General features: G+C 39.4%; 1 protein-coding gene across 1 annotated transcript; it reads right to left on the minus strand.

Annotated features, from left to right (window-relative positions):
• Positions 1 to 440: 440 nt before the first annotated feature.
• HYAL4 (hyaluronidase 4) lies at positions 441 to 20,992 on the minus strand. The gene is made up of 4 exons (XM_004265491.3): positions 20,968 to 20,992; positions 7,822 to 8,821; positions 3,117 to 3,206; positions 441 to 1,172 (listed from the first exon to the last, which is right to left on the minus strand). The coding sequence occupies exons 2-4, from the start codon at positions 8,773 to 8,775 to the stop codon at positions 771 to 773; spliced, it is 1,446 nt and encodes a 481-aa protein (XP_004265539.1). The 5' UTR covers positions 8,776 to 8,821; positions 20,968 to 20,992; the 3' UTR covers positions 441 to 770.

A 20,992-nucleotide genomic window follows, 5' to 3' on the forward strand; every position in this document is an offset into this window, starting at 1 on the left:
CTAAAGACACCAACTGCATTTTTATTAACATGGCTCTCCAGTTTCTAGATCTAGAGCAATGTCAGCCTCGGCAAGCATGAGTACTATCCTGAAGCCTTTTGCTGTATTTAGATCACCAACCTCTGTGAGGGAGGGACGCACGGTGGGTGAGAAAGGCACCATATTGGAATAGATGTCTTTGCAGTGACTACAGCTCCCCTTGCCTCAGTTCCTGCGCTCTTCTGTTAAGACACATCAGTGACTGGTTCTGCACTCATCGAGCCCAGGCATGGATAAGAAGCCTGAAGAAGAAGTTTGAACCTAAGGCTGGAACAGGAATTCTGCTTTTGGTCCCCTTTGGTGGACCAGGTGACCAGGTCACACCCTGAGGTGACCCCATTTGTTAAATCAGATAACTGCATAGGAATCTGTCCTTAAATAAGTTGCTAGCTGGAAAACCAGTCTTTGAAATCAATAATTTAATATTTATATGTATACTTTTATGTATCTATGTTCATATGAAGACTAAAATATATTCGTTTCAGGTTAAATACAACTTAAACATTCCAGTAAGGAAGAAGAATGCACTGATTTCACTCCTGGATCTGGTTTCTTAGCCGAATCGGAGCCAAATGAAGTAATACGTTTCCTGTTTATGTTAAGTGACACACGTGTCTACTTACAATACCTCTCAATGGATTTCATATGAGAAAAAGATTGTTGTAAGTTTCATCTCTTCCCTAAGTGACGACTCTAGAGGCCAAACTTCATTCCCTTTAAACTCAGTTATCTCACAACTGAATGCTCTGATAACCTGCGGAAACCAGCAGACACAATGTGATTAGGGAGCCAGAAAAAGAGGAAACCGCAGAGCAGCCGTCAGCCATCCTCATTTCTCTGCAATCAGCCCCTTCGTATCCCTGATAACAATGACAGGAGAATCTCTTCGCCAGCACCGCCAGGTCTGTATCAGATGCTTTGCCTTTCACAGTAAATTCTCCATCCTCGGAGGCCTCTATGTGGTAACTTGCAGGGTTCAAGTGAAGGTAATCGTGTGTTTTCCACACCTTCCTTACGCATCTCCCATTATTCCTGCAGAGGTGAGAGCTGCACACTTCAGCGGCTCTGGTCACGTTGACTATGTAGCTCCCTAAATCAGAACTCACAAACTGCTTCACCTTTGTACAGTTGCCCTAGAAAGGTAGAAACAAATGGGATTTAGTGCTCTTTCTGGTACTGGTAGGGTTAGAGCGTCTAGATCCACAAGGCAGCTCTTTGGACTTGACTGAAACTTAATGGCTTGGTTCCAGCCCATGAACTCTTAGGTTCAAGTGCTGTAATACAGGGGACCCAGACCAGCGAAATGAGAGGTGGTTGTGACAGGAGATGGAGAATATGTTACCATAGGCTATCTGAGCTTGCAAATGGGCCCCAGCCTCAGCATATATGACCTTGCCTTCTTTCAGTTTACATCCTTTATTTCCTCCTTCTAGATCCCAAGTTAATGGGTGTGAGAAAAAGAGGAACAAACCCAAATTGAGAAATCGTGCCAGAGTTGCTGTCCTCTGGCCACCTTTCAGGTGTGTGTGTCTTTCAGGCTTGTGTTAGAACCTGAATCATCATGTTCTACCAAACTGTTAGTGACTATCAACCTGAGCCTTCTGGATTTTCCTGTTAATTATGCTCAAATACCGACTGCCCTGGGATCTAGCCCCCTCTAAACAATTCAAAGACAGGAAAGCCTGGAAGGCTGACCAGGTCATTTGTGTGTGGTTCCTATTGTGTGTTCTAAACAGAGGCCACCTGGTTGTGCACTCAGCTTCCTGAGGATGCTCTTCTCAGGAGCCACATGGGCTGGAGGGGAAATGTCGCACCTGGAGACTCAGGTACTGATCCTCAGTTTCTACCTAATTCTCATGTGTGGACAGAGGAGACTTTTAACTTTATATTGTCACAAATAGTTTCATGAACAATGTCTTGGTAGCAACAAATTGAGCCTGTGAAATTCTAAGAATAATATCAGATCACCATGAACTTGCGAAAAATTCAATTTAACAAAAAGCATTGAGGGCTTCCCTGGTTGCAGAGTGGTTAAGAATCTGCCTGCCAGTGCAGGGGGCACAGGTTCAAGCCCTGGTCCGGGAAGATCCCACATGCCGCGGAGCAACTAAGTTCATGCGCCACAACTACTGAGCCTGAGCTCTAGAGCCTGCGAGTCAAAACTACTGAGCCTACGCGCCACAACTGCTGATGCCTGCACGCCTAGAGCCCATGCTCTGCAACAAGAGAAGCCACCACAATGAGAAGCCTGTGCACCACAACGAAGAGTAGCCCCTGCTCGCCGCAACTAGAGAAAACCCATATGCAGCAACAAAGACCCAACACAGCAATAAATAAATAAATAAAAGCACTGAGGATACAAGTATTATAATTCAAGGCAAAATGCAGTACACTATAGGGATATAAACAAACAACATCTGGAAATACAGAAGAGATTGTGATTAATATGGATTGGAGAAAACTAGGAAGGCTTCTTGGAGTAGATAGTATTTGAGCGGGAAGAAATTCGAAGAGACATAACTCAAATTTTAAATGCTATTAATTTTCAGCTAATTTCTCCATAGAAGAAAAATAAGTTCAATATAGATATTAAAAATTACCATCTGATTCCACTTCTCAAAATATGATATCATACATTTTATGTAATGGCTAAATGCAAGGGCTCCAAAGTCATACCATCTGTGGTTAGTGTCAGCTCCACCACCAGCTAGCCTAACTAACTGTTACCCTAGTTAGATTTCCTTTCTTGTTTCCTCATCTGTAAATGAGGATGCTAGTCCCTACCTCATAAGGGTTATTATGATCAGGAAATGAGCAAATCCGAAACCAAAAGGCACTTAGCACAATCCTAGCATAGAGTAAATATTCAACAATCGTCAGTATTATGATTACTATCTGAACCAAAGCTAATCTTTATGGAGCTCCTTCTGTGTATCAGGTGCTGATTTGGACTTTAATTCTAAAGCAGGTTTACTATGGGAGACCTGAGAGCTCTGATTAGAGTAAGTTCTATAGGAAAACAGAGCAAATAATGTAAATATTGTAATATTAACTATACCGCCAAGGTACTGTCTTACCTCAGATGAAGTCAAATTCATGTCTCCCCAGATAACGATGCCTGCAGCTCCCAAGGCAGCACTTTCTCCAATAGTACTGATTAGATCTTGCTAGAATGAAGAGAGTTCATTACACTGTATTCATTTGAATATAAACAACCTGCCAGGGATTAGGATTGGAGGCTAAATTCAATATAATACATGAAACTACTCTCCAGTTTCTTAGAGTAAAGCAAATGTTAAATGAACTGGGGCTCAGAAATTTCACTCTATAATCATATAAAAACATATTAAATACATATTTTTAAACTTATATTTTGCCAAACAGGACATTACTTTTAAACAATTAGCCTGTAAATAGCCACTAAAAGTTGTTTAATTGAAGTTAGCTAGGAGTATATACATACAAACCAGCTATGAGTATATGACCTGGAAACAGAATCCAAAAGTTTCCCTTCTCTAAATGTGACGACTGCCTTGCATTCATCTTAGCCAAGTTCCCTTCCCAGTATGCAACACTCTCCTGAGAACTTTGCCTCTGCAGTGACTTGGAAGGCTTTTGTGTCATTTGGATTCCCAGGATAGGCAAAGGAGCACAGTGTTAAGGGCCCCGCAGGATCCGATTTGATCCAGCCCTTATATTTGGTCCCTGAAATTATTTGTATTTAAGTTTAAAGTACCTGATTTAATTGGCTTTACTTATGATTCTTCCAGTCACGGTAAGGCTGCTGGGATTTTTCTCAATATGGTTAAGATAGATGAAAACTAAATTTCAGCAGGGAGAATTTTGGTTTTGTAATCCTAAAGGATTATTGTTTTAGTGTTTAAAGATTAACATGAATCTAGGTCATTTCAGAGGGAAATTAAAAGTTGAATGTGTGCAGTTGGTTTCCTAAATAAAGTTTCTGCAGTTGATTTTCTAAATAAGTTTCTTATTTTTTTTAAAAATAAATTTATTTATTTACTTATGGCTACATTGGGTCTTCGTTGCTGTTGCGTGGGCTTTCTCTAGTTGTGGTGAGCCAGGGCTACTCTTCGTTGAGGTGCGCAGGCTTCTTATTGCGGTGGCTTCTCTTGTTGCAGAGCACGGGATCTAGGCGCACGGGCTTCAGTAGTTGTGGCACATGGGCTCAGTAGTTGTGGCTCGTGAGCTCTAGAGCACAAGGCTCAGTAGTTGTGGCGCACGGGCTTAATTGCTCCGCGGCAGGTGGGATCTTACAGGTTATTGATCCATATTCAGTAAGTACGGAAACTACAGATGTTTGTGGTGAAAGCCACAGCTTCTGAGGTTGATATCAGGAGGGAACGTTATTTTCTTTCCAACGTGTCCTTTAGCGTCATTATCAAAGAGAGTTTATTGGGACTGATTCAAAATGGCAAGTCTTCTAGCATGTGTTGACTAGAGGTAAGGAGTCACTAGCAGATATTTAGGCAAATTCCTCTAACAAATTAGCCCACCGTCACCTAGCTGAGAGCAGGGTGCTGGATGAAACACAGAACAGCTATGCTTGGGGGGCCAAAAAATCAGGGTACTACTCAGTGAGGGAAGTCACAGGTAAGATGTCTCTAGGAGTAAATTGGGACCACCTGAGCGCATAAGCCACATGAAAGGAGAAATAAAGGAAGAGCACCTGATGTAATAGCAACACATCTTCCAGGTCCCAGCCTGGTGTAAGGGAGCCTTGCCCTACCCATGATTCTTGGCTCAAATCAAGGTTTTGGAAGTTAAGAGTAGGGACACCCAGAGGACTCATTCTTTACCCTTGGGTTTCAGTCCCTGAAGCTTTACCACAGTGCGTGTAAGTAAGGAGCCCACTGTGGGGGGCTGGAGCATCACTAATGTGCTCCCTTTGTGTGTTATCAGAGGGAATATGAATTAATTACAGGGGAAAACATCTTTAAACCTATAGTCAAGAAAACCCCTTTCATTATTTTTTAAAAGCATAGTATCAACAATATCTAAATTGCATTTATATATGTGGTATAGGCAATCTACTGTGTGAAATGAGGCTTTATAGCCTGCATATGATTCCCCCAAGCTATGGTTGCTGACTGAGATTTCATTCTTACATATTCCCCTTTCAAGTTTAAGACTCTGATACTTGTTAAAAAGTGTTATCTATACCACATATATTTCTGTAGTGCTTTAAATGTTCATTTTTATCTTCTTATTTGGTTTTCATAATATTTCTCCTAAGTAGATAAGGCAGGTAATATTGTGCCATTTTGTAGATTAAGACAATGAGGCACTGAGGTCTGGAGAGGTTAAGAGATTTGGTACTTACTGGTAAGTTGTTTTTCTAATCCTAATTATATGTGTGTGTACACACTCAAACATTGTAAGATGCAGATATCTTTGGGAAGGCAGAAATGGAAGCCATTACTAGTATTTACAATTTGGTATAAGTGAATATCACATTTTAAGAAGTTTGTGGGCAGGTTTTTATTGAGGATGGAATAAAATGGTGGTTTGATGGTGTAAAATATGTGGAAATGCCTTGCCATTCAGAAAGTTTACAGAATGATACCACGAGACTAACAAAGAAAATTGTTTCTAGGTGAGACCCTAACTGTTGTTCCTTCTTCCCTTAGAGGGAACAGAAATGTATCTGAGGCTGTAGCTGTTCAAGAAGGAGCTTACCGTTGGCTTGCAGAATGTGCAGAAGGTACCAGTAGTTTAAACTAATCTATTGAAATGAACACTTTGTCCTTTAAAGTTGATTGTTTCTTCCAAAAGTAAATTTGTTATCACTAAAGAAAGGAACTTGTTTGAGCGAAACACAGAAAAGCAAAAGAAGTTTCATAGAGGAAGGTGGTATTTAACTTTCAATTCTAGAGTCAAGACTATTTTATAAAGATGTAGATAACTTTTTTACACCTTCCAAATAGTGTTAGTTTCCTACCATTCTCAATTAGCTGTTGCTGATTTTTCTGGGTAGTATTAATATCAGTTCACAAGACAGAATTTTTTTTTTTTTTTTGCGGTACGCGGGCCTCTCACTGTTGTGGCCTCTCCCGTCGCGGAGCACAGGCTCCGGACGCGCAGGCTCAGTGGCCATGGCTCATGGGCCCAGCCTCTCCGCGGCATGTGGGATCTTCCCAGACCAGGGCACGAACCCGTGTCCCCTGCATCGGCAGGCGGACTCTCAACCACTGCGCCACCAGGGAAGCTCCACAAGACAGAATTTTTATCTTTACTCATCTCATCAGTGGCGTCAGAGGCACAGCATTTACCAAATCCTGATGCATTTGTGTCATTTCTCCCTCTGAGGAGTAAGCTCTACTCTCTGTCTGCTGCACAGATACCTACTGCTCATGGTAGAGTCCTCACTGGGGTGTTTCCTGAGTCTCCTTTGGATACTTCATACTCAGAACATCTTTATATTTTGATACATGCTGGCAAATTGAAACTTGTTATAGTGGAGAAAAAAGAAAGGTGATCAACCCCTAGTGTGCAGCAATATCTTAAAATACCTCTGCATCACAAATGTGAAGGTCTGAACAAGGCTCAAGTCTTCTCATAATCACACATAATTATCCAAGTCCAAAGGTTAGAGTAGCATCTTCTTTGAAATTTTTGTCTCTACAAGTTTCCATTTCAGTGACTAGAGTAGTAAAGGGAAAGTAAGGGAGAGAAAATTGGGCTGAAAGTTCACCTATCTTAAAAGCTACACTCACAGTTTGTGTGAGGTCTTTGGCTGCATATATGACTTAAGTAAAATAAACAGAATAAAACTTCTATATGTAAGTTTTAACCTAGGGTTATGAAACCATCTACTAGTGATGAATTTACTATTGAATTTAGAAACTCACACCACTCTTACCAACTTTCCACTAATTGTGGTCATAGAGTCAAGAATAAACCAGATGGTTAAATCTATAGGGGTCACCTACTTATAGCAGATTTGTAACTCCCTTATTCCTTAAAAAATTATTTTTAATTGTGTGAAAAAAACACAGAAAATTTACTATCTTAGGTATTTCTGAGTATATTCATGTTGTTGTGCCTCGCTTATATCTTTTATAAAACCTGCTATTGTGCCTTAAAAAGAAAACACTATTTTCCTCTTAAGATTTTTTTTTTTTTTTTTGCGGTGCGCGGGCCTCTCACTGTTGTGGCCTCTCCCATCGCGGAGCACAGGCTCCGGACGCGCAGGCTCAGCGGCCATGGCTCATGGGCCCAGCCTCTCCGCGGCATGTGGGATCTTCCCGGACTGGGGCACGAACCCACATCCCCTGCATCGGCAGGCGGACTCTCAACCACTGCGCCACCAGGGAAGCCCTCCTCTTAAGATTTTTAACAATGAGGCCAGCAGCAGAAATGTCTACAATTCTACTTCCACACGTATGAGCAAACTACTCCATTTTAAAACCTCCTCTCTGTTTTCCCAACCTGTTCACCTCCAATTGTTTCAGTAACCTTCGCAAGAGGCCAGTTGTAAGGGAACACAATCAAGGTTGGGGAGCGGGAAGTAGTTGCTGACATTGCACTTTAACCCCTTTCCTCCTTACTTTGCTCCTTGAAAGACAAATAATAAATGAGATAATCAAAATTCAGTCTGTACCAATGAAGAAACTGAGTGATTGACTACTCAAAGGAAGAATTATGCTCCTATCTAATGGACCACTATTCTGGAATCCTTTAAAGAACATAATTAGCAAAGAAATGTCTCTTTTAGAGATAAGAGGAAATCTCCTTATCTTTGTCAAGGGGTATCTTTCTTACCTTAGAAAGAAAAAATAAAGGTTGGTCTCTGTAGCCTAACCTTGTATAGACAAACACAGGCAGAGCATAATCATGGGATGTCATGGTGGAGATCCTCAAGGATTCATGCACCCGAAATTGTGAGAAACGCAAAATGTTTTTGCTGTCTCCAAGAGATTTCCTGACACCGATAGAAGGATATAAAGCAGCACTGCTGTTCCAGAGCCAAGAGAGCTCATTGTTCCTCAAAACTTCTTCTTCTGGGCATGACCCAGTATAGTTTGGGGCATAAACATTATAATTGTGGCAATCAGGATATAAATAGTAACCCCAAAGGCCCTTGGGTCTGCTCTTAATTCCCAGTTCGATGGTTTCCTTCATAAAAGCTTTTGCACTTTCTTCAAAGGTTGCTTTGGCTAAATATTCAATATCAGCAGCTGATACATTCTCTTGCATCTCAGAAATAAGCTTTCTTGATTTCTGTCTGTAGACATCTTTTGTGTTCCAGTTCCTGGCCCACTGGGGTCGCCAATATTCCCAGTCTATAACGGCAAGTCCACTGAAATCTTCAGAAGGGATGTAATAATTAATATCTTGGTCAGCTTTTTCCAGATGTACCTGCAAACTTATGTTCTGGGGGAGACCCCCATTAATGGGAACTCCCTGGGATGTATACCATGGATAGTATCCCAGTCTGTTGACATAAAATATAGTGACATTTTGCCCCCTGGCCCTGGCCAGTGGACTTCCAATCACCTGAAACATTTTCAAATTTAGTCTTAAATTATATTTTATCAAGCACTGATCTGTTGGAGCATTCCAGGCAGCTATAAAAGGTTTCCTTTGATAAATTGGAAGTTGGGCAGGTTTTAGGGAAGAGATAGACTTCAGAATGAAAAGTATGGGCAGCCATGATGTGAGATGTATTGGTTGAACAACACAAAACCTTAGTTGTCCTTCAGATAATGGTTTCATGATAAGATAAAAATCTTCTCTTCTGCTTTAATGCACTCTGGAAGACCTGAGGAGAGATTCAATTTTCTGTTAATGATAATTTTGAGGAAAAAGACTCAAATGTTGGCTGGATATTATTATAGTTCTTATCTATTTACATCTTTAAGTACATTTTAGTTAAAGGTCTTAAAGATCCCTATAAATACATTGAGATAGAAGTGAGTGCAGTGACCTAACTTCTATTCAGGGGGAAGCAATGCAACTCAACAAACATCATGGAGCATCAGATGCTGTGTCCAGAATACAAAATGAATAAGATGTGGTCCTTGCCCTCAAAAAATCTCATGATCAAATAAAGATGTAAAAGAGTATTCACTACCATTTTGGAAAACTCATGAAATCCCAGGCTCTGTGCTTACTTCCTGAATTAATATTTATCTCATTTAATTTTGTAATACCTTTTTAGTATTTCATTCAATAAGACAAATGTCTGGTTGCTTTCCCAGGCTTCCTTGCCGCTAGGGTACTGGTATGTGACCACGGACAGGACAATTAGATGCAGCCCACTCTAGACTTTGAATTGAGATCTTGGGAATCAAAGTGGCTAAAAGGTGGTGGTGCCAGTGATAACAGAAATTCCAGAAATGCCGGGAGTGGCAGTGCCTGTCAGGGCACCCACAATCTGATACTCATGGTGTTGATGTTAAGTGGCAGCATTGCCCTCATGGAACAGCACTCTTCTGCACAGATCAGAGAGGTTTCGTTTTGGTTGCTTACAACCAGGAACTCTAACTGACAGAGATGCTTTCCATGCAATCTGTGGCTTGTGAGTACTTCCTCCAGCAAAGGTGATCACTGTGGGCAGCATGTTGTATGTAATTATCATTTTTAACCACCAGGTGTCACCAGGCAAACCTTATAGCATTTCTCAGGCCTAGGACACAGAGGTAAACAAAAATTATAAGTAATCTGTAAAACTTTATTCAGTGACATTAAGAAGTCCTAAGTTATACATAAAATATTAGTTGGGGATATACACGAAATACCACTTTTTAAGGCTATGGAGGTAGATATTTTCCTTATCCATTCACAGAATAAATATCTGTATCCTTCCACAATGCAAAGATGAGTAAGATTACTTAGTAACATGAAATCTACTGAACGTATAAATTATGGTTTGAAGAGAACAGTATTTTCAAGGGAGTATAATTTTATGAGTACAATAAGAATTGCGGTCCTCAAAACTGCCTCTTATCTTTGAATGTTTTTATCATATTCTGCCTCAGGGTAAGAAAAATGGATGTGCATAAGGTGTTCATTCATAGAAAAACATTTTTTCTTTGAATTTAAAATTCAGTTTATGTTAGAGAAGGCTACGTATGTATACAAAAAAAAATCTATTCTCCCAGAACACTTCCTGCTTTGGGTTTCATGCAAAACATAGTTTTCCACTGATTATTGTTTCCCTTTTGGTCAGTCTCCTCATCACTGCCACAGAAAGTCCTCATTCATTTACTACAAAGTTACCAAGTGGTTCTGTTCTCCTATCCTGGAACATTGTTATTCTCCTTTCTCCAGTAAATGGTAGGTGCACTTTCCACGGCAGGTGGCAGGCAGAGCTCCTGATAAAATGTGCAGGTGCACAACCAATACAGGCAAAATAAACAAGGGAAATCCAGTGCCTGTGTCTTCTATTTGCTGTACGCCTTGGGTTTCTGCTTCCCACGCAGGTTTGTCACGGCACTGGTGCCCCCTCTCTCACTCTCCTAGTTAAGCATGGCTTGCTGGGAGGAGAGTCCCTCGCTCTGCACCTCCCAGACAATCTTTTCAGTCCCCTGCCCCCACTGCGCTATCATTAGCTGTGTGCTTCTCCCACCCTCTTTCCTTCACCACGGAACCTCCGCAGGCCTGCCAATGGCTTCAGAATCCCTCTAAAACCCTTTCCGTCATCCTACCCAGGCCATCAAAATCCCCACTGCCAAGCTCTACCTGTATCTTGACTAGTTGTCACAGCATAACAATCTCTGAATTATCCACACTTAACCATGAGTCACCAGTAGCACTTTCCTTGTCTTTTTCCCTTCCCCACTCTCATAATCTTTCCAGGAAGTTTTGCTTTTTTAAACAAATCTCGAATTAGTGGGATTTTAGGAAGAATTGGCAGGATATTGGGGGTGGGTATGGCGAGGAGTTCAATCTGGATTTTTCCCCTAAAATTTTATCACCCAGTTTTCTCTTCTTAGGTTTGTTCTGAGAACATATATGAAAGACTAGTTCCCTTCCTCCAACTGGGAAACTTCCATGAAGACGTTTTGAAGGGCCCTGGATAAATGATTCCCAGCAAAGTGACACATCCGTGAAAGCCAGAGGGTAAAGGGAGGTAGATTTCTCCTCACAACCAAGGCTTGGCCACCACTGCTTTGACCTTGGCTTCACAGCTCTGGACTTCTTCACCCACTGAGAAGAGAACGTGACACCAACAACAGGAAGTTGGGTACTGCCTTCCATTAAGCAGGCCTCAGACCTCATTGCAGTACAGCTACCCCTCCTGGTGGTGAAGGATGGTGAGGAAGACAAGGGGTCCCCTTGGGGGAGGAGGCCCTTCATGTACAGATACAAGAGTCTGCAGAGAAGTCTCTATCCCCTGCTTATTCCTATTTCCCCTCTCACTCCTTCCTCCCCAAAGTTTACTTGCTTGTGATACATTAAAACAAATCCCCCCCACCCCGATTTCAGAAGCTGACAGCACTCACAGCCAGGCCATGTTATTCTCCTATTAGACATAAACAGTCTCACAAAATGCCAACCTCAGGTTTATTCTCAGACTGTAATAACATGAGATAAAACAAGACCACTTTTTCATTGTGTCTGAGCAGAAATAAAACGAAGATCACTGTACTACCCACAGAACACCAAGCATCCCTCTCTTGCTAAATGAATGACTTCTGCTCTTTACCCACGTAGAAATGCCCCTGCTTTCTGACCACATCCAACCTGGAGAAAACCCCGGTTTTCTCAGACCATCTGCCAAATCACCCAACTAAACCTAAATTCTGTAACAGGTTCTTTCTGACACCGTCTTACGGAAACACCTCACAGCTCCCTGTGGTGTGCGTCTTCCTTTTTTGCAACATCATTACCCAACTCATGGAACTGCAGGTGTGTTCCTGGTGGTCTTTGGGGAATTGGCACCTGGGTGAGAGCAAAGGTATTGAACACCTTCTACACATCAGGCTCCCATTCCAAGTACTAGGAATACAGTAGTGAGCAAAACAGATGTAAACACCTGCCCTCACAGAACTTAAATCCTTTCAGGGGAGACAGACAATAAGGTGAGTAAAATATACAATATATTGGATGGCGGTAACAACCAAGAAAAGAATTAAGCAAGGATTCATTTTAGATGGGAAGGCCTCATTAATCTGAAAAGAAGTGATCTGAAAAGAAGATAAAGAGTAAGGCTGGAGGATGTCTGGGGAAGCATGGGGGGAAAGCAGGTGCAAAGGCCCTGTGGCAGGAACATGCCTGCCATGTTTAAGGAACTTCAAAGAAGCCAGTTACTAAGTAAAAGGGACAGAGAGGTAAGAGATGGGGTCTTGTAGGGCCTTGTTGGGGCTATGGCTTTCACTCTAAGTGAGATGGGAAGGAGTTGAGAGAGTTTGGAGAGAAGAATGACACTGTCTGATTTGGGCTTAACTGGATTCCATAGGCTGCTCTGTTGAGGCAAGCATGAAAGTGAAAGGGCACAAGAAAGAAGCAGCAGGAAGCCTGTAAGGAGGCTCTTGTCATAATCCAGGACAGAGATGACAGTGGCACGATCCAGTTATTTAGAAGAACTTCACAATATATATATATTTTTTTATTTAGATTGTCTTTTTTTTTTAATTTTTTTAAACATCTTTATTGGAGTATAATTGCTTTACAATGGTATGTTAGTTTCAGCTTCACAACAAAATGAATCAGTTATATATACACATATGTTCCCATATCTCTTCCCGCTTGCGTCTCCCTCCCTCCCACCCTCCCTATCCCACCCCTCCAGGCGGTCACAAAGCACCGAGCTGATCTCCCTGTGCTATGCGGCTGCTTCCCACTAGCTATCTACCTTACGTTTGGTAGTGTATATATGTCCATGCCTCTTTATCACTTTGTCACCGTTTACCCTTCCCCCTCCCCATAGCCTCAAGTCCATTCTCTAGTAAGTCTGTGTCTTTATTCCTGTTTCACCCCTAGGTTTTTCATGACATTTTTTTTTTCTTAAATTCCATATATATGTGTTAGCATACGGTATTTGTCTCTCTCTTTCTGACTTACTTCACTCTGTATGACAGACTCTAGGTCTATCCACCTCATTACAAATAGCTCAATTTCGTCTCTTTTTATGGCTGAGTAATATTCCATTGTATATATGTGCCACATCTTCTTTATCCATTCATCCGATGATGGACACTTAGGTTGTTTCCATCTCTGGGCTATTGTAAATAGAGCTGCAATGAACATTTTGGTACATGACTCTTTTTGAATTATGGTTTTCTCAGGGTATATGCCCAGTAGTGGGATTGCTGGGTCATATGGTAGTTCTATTTGTAGCTTTTTAAGGAACCTCCATACTGTTCTCCACAGTGGCTGTATCAATTTACATTCCCACCAACAGTGTAAGAGGGTTCCCTTTTCTCCACACCCTCTCCAGCATTTATTGTTTCTAGATTTTTTGATGATGGCCATTCTGACTGGTGTGAGATGATATCTCATTGTCGTTTTGATTTGCATTTCTCTAATGATTAGTGATGTTGAGCATTCTTTCATGTGTTTGTTGGCACTCTGTATATCTTCTTTGGAGAAATGTCTATTTAGGTCTTCTGCCCATTTTTGGATTGGGTTGTTTGTTTTTTTGTTATTAAGCTGCATGAGCTGCTTGTAAATTTTGGAGATTAATCCTTTGTCAGTTGCTTCATTTGCAAATATTTTCTCCCACACAATATTTTTAATAATCACCAACACAGAAAAATAATAAGATTATAAACCTATAAATTAATCCTACTAATTTTGTTTTAATTTTGATTACAACTCTAAACTTCTGTTATACACAATGTAGTTTTTTTTTTCCATACAGCATGGTGATTCTTACTAATCTTTAAGATTAGAGGTAATACTTTTGGGAGTATTCCCCAAAAACATACACGTTCATCTCTTAATATTAATGTATTAGTGGAAGGAATTAATTTTCCAAGTCTACAACTCTTCTATTTCCTTTTTTCGCGATATTGGGATTTGTTTTCAAAACCTTTAGGACTCCAAGTGTCTTCCCCTAAATCCACAAGGGTTTAAAAAGGTATCCTGAAGGTCATTATCCCCATTTTTATTGGAAATTTAAAAACACAATGTTTTATTTCCAAACCTTTAAGGAAAGTACTGACTGAAGTGATATTTTGTTGCCAATAATAAATATATATGCATAATTTTTTTTTTTCCGGTACGCGGGCCTCTCACTGCTGTGGCCTCTCCTGCTGCGGAGCACAGGCTCCGCACACGCAGGCTCAGCGGCCATGGCTCACAGGCCCAGCCGCTCCGCGGCATGTGGGATCTTCCCGGATCGGGGCACGAACCCGTGTCCCCTGCATTGGCAGGCGGACTCTCAACCACTGCGCCACCAGGGAAGCCCTATATGCATAAATATTTATCAGAATGGAAAATAGAGCGGAGCTGCTGAGTTCAACTCAACTCTGTAGAAATAATTGTTAACCTGCTTTCTCATAAAAGCTTATTAGAGAAAAGGCCAATTATAGGCTTCCATTTTTTTATCTGAAGAATGTTATTACCTTAGTCTGACTGTTAATGTCTTATCCTGATGGTTCTTAAGATCTTCTCTCATGAAATATCAATATTGTAAAAGCTGGCACTAAGTGTTCCAGCAGAAGAAAAAATATAGTTTAATGGATAGAGTTTTTCCCATACATTTTTCTTAAAAACTTGATGCCTATTGGTTTACAATATAGTATACTATATGATAAGATTTCTTTAAGTTCCACAATTCATCATTAGGTACTAAGTTTTATTATAACTCTATTTCATGTCATAATCAAAGAACACTGATGTCCCTCCATCTGAACAAATTTTAGAACCACTGGACTACCTTGATTATACAAAACGGCTTCCCTTCCTAAAAATGAGCTTAAGTTTTGTAAGTATATAAAAATGACTATTTCAGTGTTGCTTGTGCTAATGGGAAATTCACTCTTCGGTGTGAAAGGCCACATTTCTTATGAAACAAGAGCATTTTAAAACCTGAAAGAGAATGTAATTGTCTTTACATAAGCGTATATACTTAGTCTTTGTCAAAAAGTATTACTTCTCTTTTAGGACTTGAAATTTCTTGCAGCCAAGATCAACAGCTTCTAGGAAAAGCACACAAAGTCTTAGAACCACATTTTGAATAAAATGTTCCCTCTGTCAAACAATTTTTAACTAAGCTCCTTAAAATAACATTAGGTTGATTTGAATCCTCAGTTTTCTACTTGAAGTTTTTGAACTGTAAAGCCATCTAGTGGTCTGTGAAATGTTACTAAGGTTTTTTTCAATGTCCATAGTCAAGATTATAACTTAAAACACCCTCTAATCCCATAATATGACCCAAGCCACTGACCGGAAGAGCTGGGATACCAGGCAGGGTAAGCAGACAGAAACTAGGAAGCTGGGGGTGGGTGGTGGTGAGGCCGAACCTCAGGCCTAAGGACTACAAGGATATTTAAATAGGAGAGTTTGATCTGGGTTCTCTAGATACCAGATCTGAATGTCAGGGTACAGACTGGAGTGCAAGGGCAGGCACTTGAGAGGAAAAAGGTTGTGGCCAGGTCACATGGTTTTCTCTTAAGTAAGCATGGCTTAATTTCAATTTCTGCCTTTGTCCTGACAGGAATAGCTTGGAACCTAGGATTGGCCTGGTTTTGTTAACAGCACCTATCCCTCTGTGGGAGCACACATATTTTAGCAAGGTAGGAAATTTGAGCAACGTGAAATGTGCAAGCACTGGCTCGAAACTCTCTGTAATGAAGAAAGAATAAAGAATGATGGTGCATTCCTGGTGGGAACAGAAGGCAGAAAATTTTTATCTGAGTGACAAATGCACAAAACCTTTCACCTGGAAATTCTGCTTCTGTGTTATTCATTGCAGCATTGCCTATCATTTCCAAGCTGGAAACAAATGTCTATCATTAAGGGACTGGTGAAATAAAGCATGGCTTTCCACACAATGGAATACTATGCAGCTGTAACAAAGAATGAGGTTGCCTCCATGTTGATATGGATATTCACCAGATATCATAATTATTCTTTAAAGTATATATTTGTTTTATGTATATGTCTGTACATATACTTAAAATTCTTAAAAAGCTAGATATGTATAGAATGCAGCCATTATTTTTCTAAGAAAGGGATATATATATATATATGTATGTGTATATATGTAATATATATTACATATATATGTAAATATGTGATCTGTGCAGTAAGGAATATCTCTGGAAGAATTATGATTGCATTACTTGCCTCCAGGAAGAGGAACTTGTGGCTGAGGGAGAGAAACTGCAGGGGTAGGATGAGATTTGGGAGGGAGGAAACTTCTGTTGGGATTTTGTACTATGTTGATATAGCAGCTATTCAAAACCATTACTCAAATTTTAAAAAATGAATAAAATTCTTTGGAAAAGAAAGAAGATGTACATTGATTCTGACTATAAGGAATCTGGCATGGCTTCCTAAACAAGGTAACATCTGAGTTGATTTTACTACAAAGACCATTTTTTTTATAAAGTTATTTGAGAAAATGGTATGCTTTTCTGCAACAGGGAAAGAAAAAGACCTTTTCAGGAAATAAGAGAGGTTTTATTTTTTGTAGTTGAAGTAAACACCATCAGCCAGAGCTTTAAGTTACCACTCTATGCTGACATGCGGATATTAAGAACTAATTATAGGTTGTTTAATTATCTATGGTGAAGGAAAACTAACAGTGGTTAATGGTTTAGGAGATGTTCAGTAGGAACACAGAAGATAGGCCTAAAGAAATTGATTAGGGCTTCCCTGGTGGCGCAGTGGTTGAGAGTCCGCCTGCCCATGCAGGGGACACGGGTTCGTGCCCCGGTCCGGGAAGATCCCACATGGCCGCGGAGCGGCTGGGCCCGTGAGCCATGGCCGCTGAGCCTGCGCGTCCGGAGCCTGTGCTCAGCAACGGGAGAGGCCACAATAGTGGGAGGCCCGCGTACCGCAAAAAAAAAAAAAAAAAAAGCAATTGATTAGTGTTATTATGCACCACAAAAGGCAGTGCACAATACCACTACATTACTTATTACAAGTGGGAAAATACGCTGTAGGGTAATAGGCCTTCTCTGATTGTGAACAATGCAAAGCTCTAGCTATAACAGTAAAAGCATTTGGAGGGATTTGATATGAAAAAAATGCTTTGATCATTCTTTTTATTTCCTTGCCTATATGTTAATTTTGGTGATTTATCCAACTAATTTTAAATAACTCAGGAAGTTGCATTTTACCCATTCAACTTCAGATCATTTTTTCTTGTGTTTTCTTAAGCACTTCAATTCCAGTGTATTTTATCCAATAGTACCTTTCTGACAGAAATTAACTTCTGACTTTTTTTTTAATTCTTCAATGTTTATGGCATTATTTTTATTTTTTATTCTTCCTCACACTTCCCTATTATAAACCCTTTCTCAAATCATATTTCTTTCTTTGAGTTCTATCCAACTACCCTGGTGTGTTTACAACACAAAATAAGGAGATCTCAGTGCAATATAACAGAAGCCAGTATGAAGCAGAGGTTACTGGAAAAAGCACACTGGAAAAAGTTTCATCGTCTCACCTATTCAATTTTTATTTATATTGTTTTAATTTGCCTTTATAGCATATCACAATACTGTCTTTTGGGGGGGCAGCAAGGGTATGATAGCATTTTATATATGCAAATATAGTACTGACATCTATCCCCTGTCTATGAGCTGAAATCTCAGTTTTTCAAAATTATACTTGTGAACTTAAATTCCACTTTTTAAATTTATGAATATAGGATGGAATCTTGCCCACCACCCCTTCCTCCACACCCCTCTGCAACTTTATAGCCCTCTGGCTGACATTTTCACAAAAGACAGATTTTCTAACCAAGATGGCAATCCCTCTGAATTGGATTGCTCTCTGGACATCTCACCACTATGGCCTTGCTTCCTGATACTCAGTTGATTCATGCCTGAGTTTGCAGTGCCCTTTGGCATTGCAACTAATGTTCCCTACCTAAAATATCCCTTTCAACCTTCAGTAAACTTGGTTATAAACTGTCAAACCCATTACAATTAAGCAATCTGAAAATACTGTGGCACATAAAAAATTAAGAGCTGGCAAAATTATGTTTGCATGTACTTTTCTTCACTTTTCAGGTTTGGATCTAGGTATGCTTAGCTACCTAGATATCTCATATCTCCTTCTAAGGCTCTAGGCTTCCATTTCAGGTACACCTGCTGGATGTATGATAAAGTTTTTGATGTTGCAAGTGAATGTGCTGGTCAGCCTGAGCTCCACCAGGTTTTAATAACAAATAGTATGTATTATCGTGTAACCAAGGAATTATGCTTTATTTTTTAAAAATTTTAATAAACTGGGCTTCCCTGGTGGCGCAGTGGTTGAGAGTCCGCCTGCCGATGCAGGGGACACGGGTTCGTGCCCTGGTCCAGGAAGATCCCACATGTCGTGGAGCGTCTGGGCCGGTGAGCCATGGCCGCTGGGCCTGCGCGTCCGGAGCCTGTGCTCCGCAGCAGGAGAGGCCACAACAGTGAGAGGCCCACGTACCGCACACACACAAAAAAAAAATTTAATAAACTGTTGAAACACGAAATATAGTAGCTAACTAGTCATTAATTTGTATGAATTTGGAAAAGATCATTACTTGATCTCTACTTTGGTTGCCCGTTCACATGATATGAGAGGTGTGTTGCACTTGGATATTAGTAAAGAAAGTTGAGTTTCTGCATTAATTATAGTAGCATATACTAACCATAAATGTGAAGTAAATGCTTTTTCATACAATGAATTTTTAGTTCCTTAAAAAGTTTACTCGTTCATGACCATTAATTCCACCCAGTTTAATTATACAAACCATATAACTTGAAAATATTTTGAAATAGATTTTGGTTTCCAAATGTAACCTTGACAGAATCTCTTATACAATAAGGAAATTTGGAAATGTTCCAGTCATGGGTTCTGGGTTGGACTAAGGATGCACCAAGGTTGTTCTGGGATACCTATGATAAAGGCAGAGCAATTCCAGCCTAGGATAGTAGACAATTCTTGAACCACCCAATATAATGCATCTAAGAAATAGTGTTCCTTGAAGAGTGGAATTTGCTTTTTTTTTCAAGTATACTTGATAAGAGGGAACATGGGATTTATTCATTTGGATCTATTATGAACATTGGACCAATGCTTAGGTGAAAAGCTTCCCTCTGTGAAAAAGACAACTGGAGATTGTTTCTGTTAGAAATTCATAGCAACTGCAAGTCTATTATATGTAGAAAAATTCAAGGATGTGCTAACCTAAGGAGAGCTAGATTTCAACAAACAAGTAATTATAGATGATGATGTAAATATAACTATAACTTTAATTACTGAATTTGCTAAAGTTTTTCCCAAGAAAGAGTCAGGTTCCCATAGAAGTTTATTGCTAAGAAAATATGGTACATATTATGATTCTCAAAAACATTATAAAGGACATGAATCCTGAATCTCTGCACGTGAGTTTTTTATAACTTGTTATTTTTAAAAATTTTCTTAACTTCACCATTTAACACCTTTTCAACTCTTTGCTCCTGACTCTACTTAAAAATTAAGAATCTATGAATAAATACTTCAACAAGGAACCTTGTTTCTGTCATCAAACTGAATTCAAATTTACAGACAAGGCTGAAATAAATCATGTGACTAAACTCTCTTAAGTAAATCTACAATATAAGTATTTATTAGTAATATGAATATCTTAATTAGTAATGGCTCTAAATTAAAGATCGCTGTTCAGGAGCTGGCCATGAAGGAGTTAGAGATAATCAAGTTTCATTGCCTAAGCTATGTTATTCAACTTGTAATTTTTCAAAATTTTCACTTTACCTTTGGTGTATGTAGCCACTGAAGTAGACAGCTTTTTTCTCCGTCTTTAAGCTATTTCTTGACTTTAAGATGTACTCTCTCCAACAGATTAAATGATTTAAGATTTGTCTTTCTCATATTGTTTTGGTAGTTGTTCTTTCTTTTCTGGAAAATCTAAATCTATCTATCTTTATGTATATATATGTTTACATCCTCTTCCCAATTACTGATTTTGTTATTTGAAGTGCCTGTTGATTTTCATCTCTAAATATTCAGTCCCTTTATTAGCATTTGGAAAGAAAATTTAAAACATATTTTATGACCAAAAAAATAACCATCTTCTGAACCATTTTAAATGTCATGTGTTTCCTAAAAACTGCAATACTTGTTCCAAATAACAGCCCTCTAATACTATCCAATACAGTAGGTATGATAACTATGTAACGTATCTTCTAAAATACATTTTATTAACGATCATGCAAAAATAAAATCTTTATCAAATAAAGAAATACACTTATATGTAAAGAAAACCATTTAGGTATATAAAGTTAGCTTGAGCCATCAGTTATAAAAAATATTAAAATTGTGGCTCTCTCATAAAGCCATATGTTCTATGGCTTATCTCCAGTTAGTTTACTAACCTGCTACAAGGAATACATTCTGATGCTATTGTATTAAGGATTAAGTATTAGGTTATGATAACACAACATACTGCAAAAAGCTGCTTTTCAGAGAAATTGTTCATATAGAAGAGAAATGAAACAAGTCTCAAATACATATTAATGTAAGAATCATCCTCAAATACAAATTTATAATAAAAAATGAACTGGAATTGAAGTTATATCTATCAGCGACAAATGTACTTTTTACAATGTTAGGTTCATAAAAGCAAGTTCACGTTTTGAAAGATACTGAATTTGGAAACTAAATAAAATAAGTTAGGACAGAAAAGAAATCAGGATATTCCAAGAAATGAAACAAAACTAGTTTTCTTCTAACTAACTCCTCTGAGAAAGCATGTTTCTAAAAACAGTCCTCAAAAAATTTTCAAACAAAACAAAAAGTGTATTTTACCTTTGCTTTTGTTTGCTGCCCGTCC

Source organism: Orcinus orca, chromosome 9, assembly GCF_937001465.1.
Source record: "Orcinus orca chromosome 9, mOrcOrc1.1, whole genome shotgun sequence".
Taxonomy (NCBI): Eukaryota; Metazoa; Chordata; class Mammalia; order Artiodactyla; family Delphinidae; genus Orcinus; species Orcinus orca.